Source organism: Tauraco erythrolophus, chromosome 14, assembly GCF_009769465.1.
Source record: "Tauraco erythrolophus isolate bTauEry1 chromosome 14, bTauEry1.pri, whole genome shotgun sequence".
In the NCBI taxonomy this organism is placed as follows: Eukaryota; Metazoa; Chordata; class Aves; order Musophagiformes; family Musophagidae; genus Tauraco; species Tauraco erythrolophus.
Window position 1 is genome coordinate 22,004,840 of NC_141478.1, and position 18,122 is coordinate 22,022,961.

Sequence of the window (18,122 nt, forward strand, 5' to 3'; positions counted from 1 at the left end):
CGTGGATGAAGGCAAATGAAGCAAAGTTCTGGTGGCTTTTTTTTTTTAAATTTAAGCAGATTACAGTATTTCCTCTCCGTGTTCCAACAGGTGCAGCCATCTCACAGCAGTGCCCTGCACCCAAAATGCCCATCACCCGCGCTCCCTGCATCCCGACCGCTGAGCTTCCGAGAGCGCAAATCCGCCTGCTCTGGAGGAACGGATTCTCCATCGGCATCAGCAGTAAGGTTTGATTTCCTTTCATCTTAGAAGTGAAATTGGGCATGAGTTCGTTAGGCAGTTAGGTATGGATTTTTTTTCCTTTTTTTTTTTTTTAACTAAAATACAGTCTGTTTGTGCCCTTCCTCCTCACGGAGTACGGCAGAGCCAGGAAATCATACACGGAGAAAAGCAAAAATCCCCTCTCCTTCCCCTCTTATAGGAGTTCCCTTTTAACTTTCCTTCCTCTCTAGACAACGAACAGCACCTGAGTCACTAATACTGTTTCACTTTTCAAACGGTTTCCAAAGTGTAAAAAAATAGGTTTTTGCCTCACTTATGTCTCTGAAGAGTCCTTAAGAGAAGGACTCTTGTCTAAACGGCCTGGGATAGAGAAAGTGCACTGGGGCTGGACTTGCTGCTGAAGGATCCTGTGGACAAGTAGTGTTCTCCTAAGTATGATATGGCATGTCGTGTTGCTGATGAGAAGAGGTCCACAGTTCTCTGCTTCTGGGAGCTCCAGGTAGCTCCAACCTGAGCCCCACCAGCAGAGAAGCGTCGTGCGCTGCTGCCTGCGATAAGCTGAACGAGGGCTCAATCTGCACTTTGAAGTTTCATGATGCCATCTTTAAACTAACAACAACAAAACAGAGCACTGTGGCCAAAATAAGCTGTAGTGTCATCTAAACATAAGGAACCCTACTTTACCAGGTGGAATTTTTTTTTCTTTTAATGTTTCTAAATGAGACTCTCACTGCAATTCGGTAACCAGAGACACAGTATGCTGAAGTTACAAGGAAGGGCGTTACAGAAGATGCTCTGATTTTTCTTCAGTCTTTCGAGTCAATGGAGAAAGACAGGAAAACAACAATAATGAAACCTCCCACTGGATCCCCTCCCCTTCCCCACCTACTTTTCCCCACTCAAAATATTGAAACTGCACAAAAAGCGACAAACAAGCCTTTCAAATTACATCTCAATTCAAACAGACTGGTAATCTCACAGTGATGAGAGGAGAAAGTCAGGCTTTTAATAATTATAATATAAAAATAATAAAAAAAGCTTACAAATAGCAGTGCAGCATCCCAAAAGGCCATGGATTAACTGCCAGAAGGGGACATAATTATACGCAGAATAAAAACAAAACAGAACAACCCACACTGGCAATGAATTTTCATACACAATAGAACAAGCAGTCAAACGTCAGTCTAGGCTGTGGAAAACAACAGTTTCTCCTTTTTTTTTTTTTTTGATTACAATATTTTTTCCTTTTTATAAAAAAAGATAAAATAAAAACACAAATAAAATTGTACATAAATGCGAATGTCCAACACTGAAAAGGCAGGGCAATCACACCACTGAGACAAAACCTGACCAGAAAAAAACCAAACGTGAAGTCCACTTTTTTTTTTTCCTTTTGTCTGGATGCTGGATTTCAGCCTGATGCGTCCCATCCTGCGTGGTCTCAGCCGGTAAACGGAATTCGACTTGGCAATGACTTCGTTGCAGGACGATGACCAGAGAGGTCATCTCTCTTTGACCAGCTGTAGCACAAACGCACTGGTTGGTTCGTTTGCTTTCTGTGTATGCTCTCGTGTGCTGTCCCTCTTCCTGTTTTTTTTTCTCTTTTTTCTTCCCCCCCCCCTCTGTACAATTCCTTGTGTTCCAAGGCTGAGTCCCAAGACTTGTGAAACTGTTTGGAGTCATGTCCTGGTGAAGGTGGTCATGCTGTAGTGATGGCATTAAGGTCCTTCATAAGTCCTTCCAGGTGGGCCATCTCTTTGGTCAGCTCATCCGGTTCGTAGCTCTGTGGGAGATGCAAAAAGTTACTGACAAGGAGACTCGGGTGCTTTAAAGAGGGACAGAATCAGAAAAAAGAAGATGCTGTAGACCGTGACCCTGACACATGAATAAGCAGAGGCAGATTTATCCACAGTTACAGGAATTAATAACTCGAAACAACTCGCTATTTTAAGTGCCCATCTTTTCGCAATAGTGATTCATAGCTTCACTCATTTTTAAGACTGTGAACATCTTATCTGTTTTCCTTGTATCAATTCCTGCTTCAAGATAACAGCTTCCTTTGAACCAAAGTAGATATTTTAGAAAAATCTTCCCAGCTTAATTGGAATAAAAGGTCAAAGGAATCACTTCAATAAAACTGACTGGAGAATCGTTATGCTTGCTAAAAAAAAGTACTCCATTTTTAGCCCAAATTGTCCAGCTTCATCGATATTGCAGTGATAACAGTTATGATAGCTGCTCAGGTATGTACATAGATACCAGAAACTGGTTCATCCCAAAACCTCTTGTGAGCTGACCAAGTCTTTCCCACTGCTCTGTAGTTTTCAACCCCTTGTGTCCTTGGAGTATTTCTCCAAACGCTCTTCATTCTCTTCACATTGTTCATGCAGAATGTGAGCCAGGCTGTATGTGGTATTCCAGTACCAGCTCTGCTAACGCCTGATCAGAAGCAACAGAACCCCTTTTTGATAGTTTCTGCTCTATATTATGGTCCTTTATCAGAAGCTAATATTAAAGCTACTGCTCAGCTGATTGTGTACCATGAAACTGAAGTCCTTCCCAGAGCAGAGCCTTCAGCCTTGACCTGTGATCTTTGCTTCTAGATACAAACCTCTTCTTTCATTTAAATAGGAAAGAATGGAGCAGCCACTTCCCCGTTTACCAAGTGATCTAGATTGCACCAGAAAAGTCGTCTCTGTCCTGTGTCTAGTGCATCTTCTGCTGTCTATTGGCAGTGACAAAGAGCAGTGAGCTGAAAGCACTCGGGCTCATTCCTACAGGCTCTCATAAAAAGCAGAATCAATTCCAATCACTACCTCATCCTAATTTTTAATACTCATCATTTAACCAGTATTTAGTGTGCTGTGGTGACTTCATATCGCACTAATTTATTAATGAAGACATTTATTAACAGGTCTATTTAAATATTATAAATGTGTTGATGAATAAACTAATGAGTATATTTTTGGTACTAACCAGAAAACAGAATAAAGTAGGAGTGACAACTAGGCAGACGGGCAAAAGTGCACCAAATCAAGCTTGCATGCGTTTCTAGACCAGGGCATGGAGAAATAACACCAAGAGGGTGACAAAAACAACCTGACAAAAGGAAAGGACAATATGGAAACAAGGAAAGGAAAGAAAAATTCATTCAAGATAAGCATTTCCTGTAGTGGTAATGCAATAGCTAACACAATAACTTCTTGGCTTGCAATTTGAAAGGAAAACAGCTCTTCTAGTGCCTGACACCCAGAACATCCTCACTTCTTAAAAGCTCTTTCCAAAGAAGCCCAACAGTTGGTTGCGTTTTTCCCCGAAAGTCAGAACACTTTCAAGTGTTGGCCCTGAGCAACCTGATCTAGTTGGAGATATCCCTGTTCCTTGCAGGGGGGTTGGACTAGATGACCTTTGAAGGTCCCTTCCAGCCCTAACCATTCTATGATTCTATGAAGTGAGTATCTAAGTACGGATTTGGGATGATGGCTTTAAACGTTTTGGCGTTAAGGCTAAATTTTCCATTTGCAATGACACTTTGGATGCTCTGCAGCAGCACGGGAAGCTGCAGCTGCATGGCTTTAATAGGATCCAGGCACAGGACGCTTGCAAAACAGACAGAAACAAACAACATCTCCAAACAAGCACGAACACAACATCTTAAGCTGTACAGAAGAGCCAACAGCAGCGTTGGAGGCCTTCAGCTCTGTGAACAAAGATGCTCTTTACACCAAGCTCAGCAGGCGAAAACCAGATGTGCAGGGCACTTCTGCAGCTCCAGGACGGAAGCCCAAGTCATAAACTGAAGCTCTGTTAGGCACTACGTACTGTAAAGAGTGCAAAGACTGGTGCTATAGACGGTATCTGCTCTTCTTCTCCCCTTGGAGAGCAGAACCAGAGGCACTGAGCGTGAGTCAAGGAAGGAAATCCCAGAGAACGTTCCTCTGAGTCCAGCTGACAGCCTCAGCTCAGCCACGACGTTGCCAAAGGTTCATCAGTTTTGACCAAGTAGATGGAAGCACTGCATCTGTTCAGTGCTGTGTGAGCAGGAATGAAGGTACTCACAGGCAATTTTCGGATTTAGAAAGCACTACTAACACTTGCAATTTAAGTGCTAATTCTCTGAATTTGCTGCCTTGTGCAGAAGGTATTTGCATCAGATTTTTTTTTTATATGGGTTAACAGGCAAGGGCACTTGGTGGAAGTAAGTCAGAAGCCTTTGAAAGTCTCAGTGCAGACATGACTAAAGTTCACAAGTATCATGTAAAGAGAGATTCCCCCCAGCCTGAGAAGCACTGCCAAAGAAAGCCCCTGGCAGTGTAAGAGTACCTACGCTTTCCGAGTCCTCGAGCATCCTGGCGGTCTCCTGCACGTCAGGGGCACTGGGAACTACCACTGGCATGGGAGGTCGAGTTCTTCCCAAAGTCCCAATCGACGCAGTCTTCACCGAGTGAACTGGATGGTTAGGAGCTGAAAAGAAATTGTTATATAGTTACGCCTCAGTTAATTAGTTCTTTTGCCTATTCAGAAAACTCTTGGAAGTAGGAGAATAGAGGCTGTTCGGGAGGGCCTGTTGTGATAGGACAAGGGGTAATGGTTTTAAAATAGAGGGAGGTAGATTCAGGTTGGATATTAGGAAAAAATTTTTACCATGAGAGTTGTAGAACACTGGAACAGGTTGCCCAGAGAGGTGGTGGATGCTCCATCCCTGGAGACGTTCAAGGCCAGGTTGGACGAGGCCCTGAGCAACCTGATCTAGTTGGAGATATCCCTGTTCCTTGCAGGGGGGTTGGACTAGATGACCTTTGAAGGTCCCTTCCAGCCCTAACCATTCTATGATTCTATGAATAAAAAGGGTTCTATTAGAGGAAAACGAATGCTTCCAATTACGGAGTGCCCAATTCAATTTTGGTCTACTTTAGCTATGAACGAAACATAAAGGGCCTGAAAATTATACCAGCACAATTCAGTCCCACCTCTGACATATTTCCCTTGATGCCCACACCTCTACCCTCCCCTCACTCCAGGAGCTTCTCTCATTTTCTTCTTAAAATCTCCTTTTCCTCTCTCTGGCAAGCGTGCCTTGCCAGTGCCCCCGCTCACCTTGCTGGGTCAGTAACGGTGTGCTCGGCAACGCCGGGTCATACGTGGAACCAGCCGGGGGAACCGCCGGCACCGCAAAACTCTTCAGCGGGTGGGACGGACGGACGTGTGCTGTGGGGAGGTTCTGAGCCGAGTCCTCCTCTTGTGCATTAGCCAGGTAAGACCCTGCGGTGCTTTCGGGATCCTGGTGGTCAGCACACGTCTGGGAGGAGGAAGCCGGCATGGTGTCTGTGCTAGGTGTGTTTCGAACGGATTCTACAACAGACAAAAACACCCCCGTGGTTTATTTTCTTTGAGAGAACTTTTCTCTGTGGTCAGGCGGAGACACGGCACCTTTGCCGAGATCGCTGCTAGAAGCTCAGAAGTGAATTCACAGATTCTGCAAATACACAGATCTGCGTAGCAAATACCACCAATTCTGTGTGACTGTCCTCTTCTAAGGTGAGCAGCAACAGCTGGCTAACACCAAAATAAGCTGGAGAGCTGAATGACTCCACAGACATAATATTGAGTCAACAATTTTGGATGGAAACAGCTCTGACCTCAGATAAACAGCGTGGAACACAAATCTCGTCCTCATTTTACCCTTGAGTATTTCACAGCAGTGGCACTCTTAAACAGGTATACATTAAGTATACATCACTGCAGAGCAATACAGAAGAGCCAATTTTTTTTTTTTTTCTGAGGTAGTCTTGAAATCTCTTTACTTGCTGAAAGCTAAAATGAAATCACAGCCTTCGTTTGTTTGTCTGCAGTGGGCTCCACCCTGATCTGGGAGAACAATGAGAGGGTATCTTGAATTTAGGGCATCGTGATCCCACTCGGACCACATGCAGGAAAAGATGTGGATTGTGAGAGCTGTCACGTCAGCAGCATAAACAGAACACGGGAACCCTCTAACATGTCGTCTGCCTGTGTATTTGCAGCCTCATGAACTGTTTTCATAAGGAAACAGGGAACAAAGCTCTTGGCTGTGGCACCTTAATTAAAACCTAGACCTTCAACTAAAGCAGCTCAGAATTCGCTTCATCTCTAGATGTTACCTACACAAAATTTGGCAATACTGCTGCTTCAGAATTTTTCAGAGCACTGGAGACATTACAAAAACTATTACAAATGATTGTGCTTCAAGCCTGAAAATGCTGCATAGGAAACACGGGAATTTTCTGTGGGCTCCAGGAAGGTTAACTAACGTCAGGTCTCAGTAGCAAAGCCTGAAGTTTTGTCCTCTCTCAGTTTTAAACACAACTAATTAGGATAGTTATTATCATATGAAGTAGCTGAAATTAGATTTAATCTGATGTTTCAGACTCCAGGGCCGAAGGCTTTGGGATAAAGAATCTTCCTATTTGAAGGCTATATATTAAGCCTCTTTTTCCAAGGACATCATCCTGCATCTCAAGGATCGATATCTGATCTACCCAAGAAACTGTTTACAGAAACCTCAACCTATCAAGGATTTTGGCCGTACTTAAACCCATCGCTCTGCCTCTCGTGGAACACCACAACGGAGGCTGACCAAGTTACGTTTCAGGCTTTGATTGCCACACGTTTCACTCATTGTCCCATCACAAGCAACATCTATCTGATCGTTTATAGCTCACCTGTGGAATTGGCCCTGTCTGAATGGGACATGGATGTGCCAATGGGCCACGGGCTGACCTGGTGATGGAGATAGCTGCGAGTTGGAGAAGCGAGGCTGCCGGAGTGGAAATGATGGTGAGGGTTATCGAGTGAATGGATGGGATGAGCACTAATCACAGCTGTGGATGAACACAAGACAGAAAAACGCTTAACATACAGACAGCATGCGCGTGTACTGAAACGCACCGCGGCCCTCCCTCTCCCACACAGCCACCGACGGGGGAGCCCACCGCTCCGCAGATCTACGACGACACCACGATGACATGTTTCGATACCAATTTTCCAACTCTGCTCCAGCACTTTAACTCCCTCCATGCCGAGACACAAAATCCCCAAAAGAGGCAGAGCTCTTTGTGTGCAGAAAGTACATCTCTCTTGGCTGTACCTTTGAAGAGCCTTCTGTTACGCTTGAGAAAAATAAAGTTCAGCTCCCTTTAGAACTTAGATGTGTTTCACGCTGTGCTATAAATGTCAGACCTCATACAGAAGACATATGAGCTCAAATTCCAAAATAATTTCTGGCTGTCATTGAATTTCTTAACACTGTAACCAAACGTTGCATCTTTGGTTAATTAAATAATGCAAGACAAATTATAAGGGCAAGACCCCAAAGGCTCCATTCACTCCCTCCGTGCAGGCTTAGTAAAGCTCTGCTCCACCTACACTCAAACCAAGAGCCTCTTATTCTTTTTTTCCTCTCTTTTTTTTTATCTTGCTGTTTTCTTTTCCCTGCTTGAGAGACATGAAGTTTATACTTAACGTAAATCGTCCTTTGCCCTCACCCTTTTGTGGTAACAGCAAAACAAACTCTCGCTGCTCCCGAGCTGGGAGGAAAATTTGGTGCAGAATTTAGTTCTTATGACAGACTAAAATACTGAATTGCTTAAAGTCATGCAAAGAAAAGTGTCTCAACACAGAAAACAGGAGGGGTATGCTATCACTAGCACCATAAAGGAAAAAAAAAAGGTTGTGGTGGGTGATTTTCTTTTGAACCTTTTCTGGAAATTCTCCAGATGTGCTGCCTTTGAAAGTTACTTTCTAGGAATGAGGTGATGCAGAAATCCATGGTTATAATGGTGAGTTCCGCTTAGACTTCTTGCATTGATATATGCGGTTTGAACTCGGAGGCTGACTAAATAAATGTGAACCCTCCAACTTCCTCATTTCCTGGAAAACAGCCTGTCAGCAGGATGTGAGATGTGAACTGATCAGTGGAGGCAATATACTTAGGTTTTTTCCCTACTGGTAATAAACAATTTCTCTCTCCCAGTGAGTTACGCCAACAGAAACGTAACGTCATTGTCAGCCTCCTGTAAATGGAGAGCAGCTAAACTCTAACACTGAGTAATCAGTAGGTTCTAGATTTAAGCCCCGTGAGACAGCTGGCAAGGGGATGTGAGAAGTCAGATACACTCACTGACAGCTTCAAGCAGGATTAAAATGCCACTTTGTCTTGCAGGGAACTGGCAAACAGAGGAATAACCTACAAAAGCTTGGCGAGCGGAACTCTGGGCAGAGGCAACAGTCAGCAGAGACACCAGGAGTTCTCTTATGTAGCAGCGAGGTAGGAGGTGTAAAGATTTTAAGGCATAAAATTGCACAGGCGTAAACATTTTAATTACTTCTATTTGTAGAAACCACTGCTCTACACCTGTGTTTCAGCAAGCGCTTCAATCGTTCTCCAGTGAACACACGTTAGGACGAGAGACTGCCTATGTGTTTCTGCAGCCACGATAAAAAGAACCTTGCACATACCCTACAGCCTTCAACACACTTCCCAAAATCTTCAGGGTGAGGAGAACACCACCAGATCGTAGTAGCTCTGGCATCCAAAGCAGAATCATAGAATGGTTTGGGTTGGAAGGGACCTCAAAGACCATCCAGTTCCAACCCCCCTGCCATGGGCAGGGACACCTTCCACTACACCAGGTTGCCCAAAGCCTCATCCAACCTGGCCTTGAACACTGCCAGGGATGGGGCATCTACAAATCCAGTGAGCAAATGGGGAAAACCTAGTCCAGTGAAAAGCCGTGTCCCCCAGAAAGTTTACCCACCACTGAGCCATCCAGATTAAACCTCTGGAAACTTTGCAAATAATTTGCTGGATTATTGGACCTAAATCACACACAGCTTTACAGGTCAAAAAGCAGTGCATTGTATCACCAGCTCTTAATGAAGATCATGATGCACTGTTTAATTGCAAGGAAGAGAAAAGTTCACGTGAAGAACCAGATAAAGATAAGTGTGGTGGTTTAAGAAAGAAATAGCCCTTTGCTTCCTAATATCCTTCCAGAATTTTGGTTTTCCAGTTGTCAAAGGAGGAACTAAGTAGGCAGACACCATTCCTGTTGCATAACTGTTAATTGTACTAAAATTGAACGTAGTAAATTAGGACAATCTAGTATTTAAAAGGTAAGTAACTAGATTTGAATGCTACAGTGGGGGAAAAACCCCCACAATAGGAAGGTATCTGCAGGCACAGACTTAAACCCACTAAATGGTCCTGCCTTCTGTGTTGCTGGCTGAGAAAGGGCCTCAGGTACCTGTGTCAGTTTTCTGTGTGGCTTCTGCAAAAAGGTATCTAAAGACATTACATTAATGTTTCCACTTACTATAAAATAGAAATGTACATGTGGAAGCCCTGAGAGCTTTTGCAAACAGGATAAAAAGTCAAACAAAGTCACAAAAACAATTTCGAGCCCGAAGGCAGCAAAAGCCCTAACATATCCTTCCTGACATTTAGTGCATCATGCTAACCTGTCACACCGAGCCAGCTGTGCCTGTGTCTGGCTCATTCTTTCTGGGCAAGGCAATATCTAATAAAGAGGGGGAAAACAGAGAGGTTTTTCAAGTGAACACAGCAGGACTGGTATCAAAAAGGGATGTCAAAGCTGGGTTTCGTGCTGCAAGGGAAAACCACAACTGTATCTGCCAGCATAATCACATCAGCTTGAATACCATCAAAAGGTAGAACTGGAATATACCACCTCCCTAAAATATGTACCACCACTGTTATCTATCATTGTGCCAGCTGTAAATCTTTTCATCCTATGTGTGACTGATGATAGAAGTTGCTGAGTATCCTTCTCACTGGATTAACATAGTATGAGGGGTACTTTGCTACACTATTTCCGTGAAGCACTCAGCGTGGGCTCCTGAATGAGTTTGTCTTATGCTATGTGCATCCAATGCTGCATCTCATTTGGGGAAAAAGCACTCAGAAGAGTGCAAGGTGAGACTTGCTGCAGTCTGAATTTCTGAAAGGGTCACACGAGTCTGAAGTCACCATGTTCTAGCACCTGGCACGGGACGGGAAATCATCAGAACCCAATAGCTGCGATGTCGCTGCTTAGACACCCCTATTTGACAGCAGACAAACTTTTAAGAAACTCATCAGAGTAGAGATTATTAGTGTAAAACTGCATCCTCCACTCCTTCCTCATACACGTGAAACTGGGAGGAAAACAAGGAGCGGCAGACTACTTATTTTAAAACCCAACAAAAAAGCCATTACTCTTGTAAAAAGGTTGTAAAACAAGGAAACAGGTGAAAATCCACAAACTGGGCTAATCAGGTCATTGGGACACTTGAAAAAGCACGTAGAGGCCAAGAAAATCAAACACTCATTTCAGGTAAATAAAGCAAAAAATCAGAAAGTTGAAACGTAACGGACTGGCCTGAAATCATCCCATAAAACACACCACCTGGCTACGGGGCTGACGGTGAACACAGTGCTCAGGGAAGGCGAAACAAAGCTCAGGCCACACGAGCACTGTGGGTTCTGCCTTACAGTTCTGTCACTGCATGGTAACTGTGGGACTTTGCACTTGGATCAAGTCAGGGTTTCAGTCTCCAGACAAGTCCCTCTCCATTGCAGAGGCATCACTGGAAAACTAGATGTATTGTTTCATCCTTAAAATAATTCATAATAACAATTAAAACATCTTTCTACTGCCTCAACAACATTTCAGTTCAGCACTTTTGGCTCAAATCATCATTAAGCGATAGGGAAATACACGGGTAAGAAATAACAAACATCCTGCTCGTTTGAGAGTCTGCCCTGCCGCCTCACAAACCCTTCCAAAAGATGAGCAGTGTTACTCCTTCGGAGCCATTTTTCTGCTCAGAAAATTAGGGGAGTAGCTCACAAGCAGGGATGTCTTGCACCGAGACGTATGGTGATCCGTTGCCCCAGCTCTCTAATTCTCTCCAACTGGATGAGCAGCTGAGATGTTTCTGAAGCTGCTCCTGAGTCACGACTGCATTTTAGCACAAATCCATATTGATTTTGGTTTGCCACATGAGGGTGGACTGTAAACTACAGCTGGTCAAGTACAGCTTCCCAAATAGCTGTCCATGCAGAGAGGGGACAGCAGCTACGTTAATGTTTCGGTGTAAGAGTAGTAAAATCACTGCAGATACGGGTGAACATGGTCATTTAGAAAAGAGGAAGCAGGACTCCTGGAAAAGAAAACCCTGCCTCACTAACCTCAGAGTTTCAAGTCAGTGCCAGTAAATATGTCAATAAAAGGAACCAGTGAAAATAATACAGCTAAAGTTTCAAAAAGGCTCTGACAAAGGTCCATTCCAAAGTGAAAAAACTAAGGTGCTGTTGGAGGGAAAGCTCTTTTATGCACTGAAAGCTGGTTGCAGATAGGAAGAAGCAAAGGGAAGGGCTTGATCAACTTTCAAGACAGAGAAGAGTCAGCAGGAGATCCCCCAGGTATGAGTGCTGGGACTGGTTTTAATCAATTACCTTTCTCAGTGACCCCGACATGGAAGCCATCAGAGAAATCTTCCAGTCTGGAAATTCTATGAAGGCCTTTGGGATAGTCAAATGCTACTGTGCTGCCAAGGAGCTCCAGAGGGACCTCACGAGACTGAGCAAGCAGGCAAAAAGATGGCAGGTAATCTTTAGCACAGCAAAGTAAGCTCTTACAGTAGTAATACGTCGAGGGACAAATCATCCAACAGTACTTACATGATGCCATGCTCAGAGCTGGCAGTTACAGCTCTGCAAAGAGTTCTTGGAGACAGAGTTGCCACATCTCTGATATCATGAGCTCAATGTGCAGTGGCAGCCAAAAAAGCCAATAAAACGTAGTATCTCACTCAGCAAGGAAGGTATTGAGAAGAAGGCAGAGGACGTTGTTCCTTGCTACGTGAGACCTCAGAGGTACTGTGTGCTCTGGCCTCTCTGCATCTCAAGGAGCAGGTGGTAAAGTTAGAGAAGGTTCTGAGAACGGCAACTAAAGTGATAAAGGCGACGGAGTAGCTGCCTCAGGAGAGGAGGCTAAAAACGCTATGACTGTTTGATCTGGGGAGGAGAAAACCAACAGTGGAGAAGAACCTGACAGAGATTTACCAGCTCTCGACAATTCCCAAGTACCAGCCGGACACTGGCAGGGTACAAAGGGAACAGACTATAAAAAGCAGCTGGGCTCAAAGGGTCTCCCTAAAAGGCACCTGCAGTTGCCACTGCTGGAGACAGGGACAGACTGTTGGACACATTCCTAACTCTTCTCCGTTTCCCCAGCACGCCTCCTGCTCGCTCCAACACAGCTATTCAGTTTTCCCTTTGAACTTGATTCAACTCTACCTTCACGATAAGGGATTCAGGATGCCTTCTCTGACCTGCTCCCACTGCAGATACGACACAGTTCCTTAGGAGAAGTAGGTAGGAAGGCAGCACGCGGGTGAGCGAGCGTGCGCCTGTGCGTACAGAACCAACACGGCTTGTTTGGGTGCTCCCAGTTTCAAGCCAGCTGGTAGGTGGGCTGTTGACTTACGCTGAGGTGGTTGAGAATCAAAAGGCATCATCATCTTGGGCCTCATCCCCCTTCTTCCTGCCAGTGTGGACATGCTATCCTCTGACTCATGCCCTGAAGGAGAAATACTGAAGGTTATTTACCATTGCAGCAAGACTTCTGTGATGCCATACCAGATGATTTCAATCCTCCTCTCTTTATTTCTGGCCTGTCCTGTTTGGAAGCAGTTCTGTGACTCATAATTGATAAAAACAGCTCTTTCATCCTTCGCTAGAAGGTGGAAAAGAGGAAAGTTAGGGTAAAGATTATCAGGCACTGGAGAAACTCTCCAGGCCGTAATGCAAACACAAACCTCTGGCTGTGCAGCTCTGGGCAACGAGTGGCACTGCAGAGTCACCCGTATGGGTGAGACGTGCTGGATTAACAAGCTCACCCACTAGGTGAAAACTCACCCAAACCTCGAGAGCTGAGCTGGTTAAAGCACCGAAACCTGATTGTGTGTTTGACTACTGAAAAAATGTCACACGTCTCTCAACAGTTTAATATGAAACATTTGTTAGGTGACCTTGTGATTACTAATCAGTATTTACCAAGGGAAATTCATGATTAAAAGCTCTTGGGCACTCGATTTTCTCACCAAAACATTTATAGGACTTTTCAGAGTCCTACAAACTAGGCACAAAACCAATACACTGCTTGGAAAATAAGAAGAAAAAAAGATAAGGGTAACTGAACAATAGGTCAATAAAATGATGTCACCAGACACAGTGAAAGGTATTTAATTTTAAACATCACAGTCAAACCGCTCGTTGACAGCTCACCTCTGTAGGAATTCCGCCTTTGATGGATATTGCTGTCCATGGAATTATCAACCGGGGTGATGTCTTGGGAGTTGCGAGGGATTGGGGTATCTGTCATGATTGGGTTGGGATCCGGAGATTTATCAATGGGTTTTAGCTCCAGTCTTTCATGATGGATCCAAAGGTCAGGAGGTTTGACATCTTTGGAGTTTCCTTTGTACTTATGGGACCCATTCACTGATTTGCAGGCAGCTCGTTTCCTTGGGAAGGAAAAACAAACAAAAAGTTCTTAGATGTAGGCTTCACTTGTTGAAAAAGGCAAATTTTCACTGAGATTTCCTTCAGATCTTGTATCCAGCTGAGCAGAAGCTACCCACTGGGCAGGGAGCTTTGAATTTTACATACAAGCACATCTGCCATCTCAAAGCCTATGCTGCAACTCTGATGCCATGAAATTTGTCTCAAATGCTGCTTCATGCTGCAGAACGGTGCTCTGCGGTCTAAGCGTTCGTTAACAAAAATTAAGTTTCCAGTACTTATGGTTATTAAGAGAATATTCTAAACACGAACGTCCGTACACCACGCTGTGCCCCTACTCCAGGGCTTACAAACAACCTCAAACAATAACCGTAGAAGGAGCGTGCAAATAGCCAATTATCCCAACAGGATGGTTAACTCTAAAGATTGACGACAAGAACATCCATTTTACCACTCCTCAGGTCAGGCACATCTAACTAAGGTGCTTTTTCATCGCTCTTGAGCAGCAGCAGCAGCAAAGCAGGGAGAGCGCTTGCGAGGCAGATGTTTGACACGACGGAATTTTGGATAAATGCAATGTAGAGTTCCACACGCACTCCTCACTTTGGCCCTGGCAATGATGGAGGAAGGTGTCCCTTCTGGGTAGCTCACGTGCTAGACATGGCTAAGATATGACTAAATCAAATTTTGAAAATGTCGATGAGCGGAACCTCTCAGGTAGGCGATCCGCAGCCAGACACCCCGTTTGAGCACCACAGCCCAACGAGTAAAACACATCAGAAGGTTGTTCCCTGGGTCTGAGTAGCTGCATTAAGAGAGGTGGCATTTAGAAACTGGCAAGGTTTCACAGGGTTATTTCTGCTCTTTTAAAATAAAACACGTCTCTTGGGCATAGACCCATGAATTTTGCCCTCTTTCAAAAGCACATCCTGCAGTTGCTAGACCATTGCTCATGGATCTGTGCTCTCTTTTCCTGAAGAACTTGTGTTTTTGCAGGACAGTTCAGCTTCAGCAAAGCAAGCAGAGATTATCTTCTAAGCTTGGCTTTTAATCACTTTCTTAAAACTCTCTTTCACATAACAGAGTCTCTTCAACCCCCCAAAAAAGCTTTCAGCTCTGTTCAGTTCTTTCAAAGAACATGCAGAAACAACCTCCAGGAGCCTACAAATGGAAGCATCACTGCTGTAGTCTTAATTCAGCTGCTTTAATGAGGGAAGATTTCAGATACACATCTATATTTAGGATTTTGGAGCACTCTTCTAAGGAGTTCAGCACCAGGTTCAGATTCCACTCTGGTAATCTATCTAGTAACTGGGTATTGTCATGCACAGCTTGTAAACCTACTCCACGCAGTGCAGAACATGCCAAGAACAGAAGTGAGAATCTGCCTGAGCTGTTGAGCGCACATAACTCTAAACAGATGTATCCAATCGAGTTTGGAAATGATATTTTAAACAATGATTTCTCCTCAGAGTGGGGCGAGCGCAGGTACACCTGAAAGCATTGCCCCAGTTTGCCTGTAAACTCTTGATGGTTTGTAACCTCTGAAACACTGATCAGGAAAACCAGAACGTCACACGCATGATAACATCGCTGTATTGATGCGTGTTATCTTCTGAACACGAGAATTCAAACCATGTTACTGATCTGATGTCACAAGGGAACTTCTACAGCCCGCAAGACTTGAAAGCATTAAACTCTAAAGCGTCATAAAGAAAAGGTTAAATAATGGAATTGAAGGAGAAAGGTAGGACAGGGCAAAGCGCCACCCGGACATCTTACTTTTTTTGATGAGAAGTTGTACGACGAGTGCAGAAGACGGCGACTATCACCACTATCACAATGGTGATGACTCCAACAGACACGATGATTACCAGGAGCATGTTGCTGTCCAAGGGAGAAGTAGGGCTTCCGTGGGGACTGTTACTGCCTGTAAGTTTGAGTCGGAAGAAAAGGGTCACTTACACAGTTTACTTGGGAAAGATGCCCACCAAAAGCAAGCAGTGCCCATCAAAGACTGCTTGACTCACACAGATGGGCGGAGTGAGGAAGATGGTTTGTCTGCTGGGATTTCAAGTGAAGTGCTTGCTTATTGTTTTGTCATTTGCCAATTGTGTTTCTGTACACTTATTAAATCTGTAAGGTGCTTTCCCGATCCGTTTCCAACCAACAGTCTATAAAAATTTATGTTGACCCTACTTCAAATAGTTATCATAAAAAAATGCAAAGTTTAGAGTCGAAGGAGAGTTAACGTGGGACCTTGCTAAAACTATGGTACTGCTGGCACCCCCTGGTCCCAGTGATCACACGAGTCAGTATCAGTATTCTACAGTGGCCACTTTCTTCTGAAAGAAAACACATTTTATGCAACACTAATGAGTGTTACCTTAGGGCAAGGCTTCTGCAATACACAGTGCTAATAAGGAGAAGGAGTTAAGATGATTTTTTTCCTTCCTAATATGTTCTTACTGAATTAATTTTACACTTGTGCACTATAGCAGCCATTTAAAGCTAAACTGGGAACAAGATCTGCTTATCAAGACTGAAATGCAAATGCACGCCATGATATTTTTTCCATATACCCCACACAGCAGGCAGGAAGACTACGACGGAAGTAGGATACGATTTCTTGAGTGGGAACAGCTATCATGGCAAAGAGAGAATAGTTACTGGAGCAGATGTAATCAGGGTTGTAAACAGCTTGCTGTTTTCAGGAGGTTATAGCATTGGTGAAACACCAAAAGACGCTGGGTTTCAAGTGAGCAGCTTTATAACAACACTTACCACCAAGTGGTGGTTTGTAATCCGGTCCTATGTCCACTGGGCGGCTTCCTTTCCCTGCAGATCCTGACGCTGGAAAGGCCATACAGGTGGTAATTTTATATACATATAGAAACACATATGTACACATAAACACACACTTCAGCATTCTAAAGTAGCTCTTTCAGAGCCTTTTTTTTTCTCCTTTTCTCTCCTCTACAACATGATTTGGCTTTGAACAGCAATTATGTTTCTCCAAGAAGAGAACCGTGTCTCCAAAAGAGCTATTTAAGAATTAGTTTCCTGCATTAACTATTTTCCCAAGTAAGTTTAGGAGCCTCTACTGCTATGCATTTTTAAAAATATAATAATTTTTGCAGTACTACACAGGTATATATTGAGGCAAAGGGCTTTGCCACACTCATACAGACAGTTAATCATCTTGAAACAGTAATTATACAGGTTTCTTTTCCTACTACCTAATTACAGTAAGTGTGAGAGACTGGAAACAAGCGGAGGATCAAAAGCACAGCAAACATACTATCAAGTCCCTGCCTATCCATAAAAACTCCCTTTCAACTTCTCCCCATTCTCTTCTGTTTGTTTCACCTTCGCCACAAGCGACGAGGAAGTATCATAAAAATGTTTTTTTGGGAAACGTGGGAAAACAAATTAATTTGTTTCAAAGCACTGTGTTTATAGGATGACAACGGAATTAAACAATTATTACAAACTGAGGCAAATGACACAGCCCTTAGGCTACTGCCAGTGGGCTCTTAGGTGCTAAATGCAAGAGGTGACCTAGAACTGCTGTCCTCTTTTCACTCCCAGCACCACCTGCCCTCGCATAACTCGGGTCTCATCGGGATCCCTCGCTGCCGCAGCGGGACACGCGAAGTCACAAGTTCACCTGGAACGCAAAGACCTCTCCGGAGGTCGCAGAACGCTTCCCCCAGATACACAACTCCCTGGTTCTTTCACTTCTGTGTTTTCATTAAAATGCCCTAGTGCCAAATTACCACGAATGACAAAAATTCTGTAATAGGGGAAACATAGTGAGATACAAAGAACAACATCCCTCTTCCTATGGGAATTCCTAATACTTTGCACGTTTTTACACTGTTGTGTACAAAAAGCCAAATCCACAAAAAAACCCCAGAAGTCCCTGAGTATAGCAGGGACTGCCATATCATTTTTTAATGATAAAAAGGGTTTTTCTCAGTTAAAAATCCACTTTACTCAAGAAGTAATATTAAAGGATGCATAACAAATGGAAATCGTGAACCTGAAGTCAAAGCCTGCAAATTAGTCGCTGTGAAATAAGGACAATTGGTAAGAGCAGCAAAAGGTACCAGCAAGAATACCGATTCAGCCCCAAAAAGGCTAACAAGAAGGGATGTTTCATGTATCCAGTGAGGAGTATGTCCTTTAAAATAATGGAATGGAGAGCAAATCCATAATGAAAAAGAGATATTGCACCTGCCAGTCTAGAGAAGACACTGCATCCCGTGAAACCCTCTTCTCTTTCTGAAGTTCTGGACTCAGAATTTTGCAGCAGCAATGCAATAATTTA

The 18,122-nt window shown here is 43.9% G+C and overlaps 1 protein-coding gene across 2 annotated transcripts in view; it reads right to left on the reverse strand.

The window, feature by feature from the left end:
* Positions 1-1,921: 1,921 nt before the first annotated feature.
* Positions 1,922-18,122, reverse strand: part of NEO1 (neogenin 1) — a 207,465-nt gene continuing 191,264 nt past the window's right edge. The window contains exons 22-30 of one of the 2 annotated variants that reach the window (XM_086620229.1): positions 16,574-16,642; positions 15,572-15,719; positions 13,553-13,791; positions 12,753-12,845; positions 6,924-7,082; positions 5,320-5,574; positions 4,550-4,686; positions 3,319-3,321; positions 1,922-2,005 (exon numbers count right to left, since the gene is read on the reverse strand). In XM_086620229.1, coding sequence (XP_086476355.1) covers positions 1,922-2,005; positions 3,319-3,321; positions 4,550-4,686; positions 5,320-5,574; positions 6,924-7,082; positions 12,753-12,845; positions 13,553-13,791; positions 15,572-15,719; positions 16,574-16,642 — 1,187 coding nt within the window. The remainder of the gene's footprint in view (positions 2,006-3,318; positions 3,322-4,549; positions 4,687-5,319; positions 5,575-6,923; positions 7,083-12,752; positions 12,846-13,552; positions 13,792-15,571; positions 15,720-16,573; positions 16,643-18,122) is intronic. The other variant, XM_086620230.1, reaches the window with a different exon arrangement.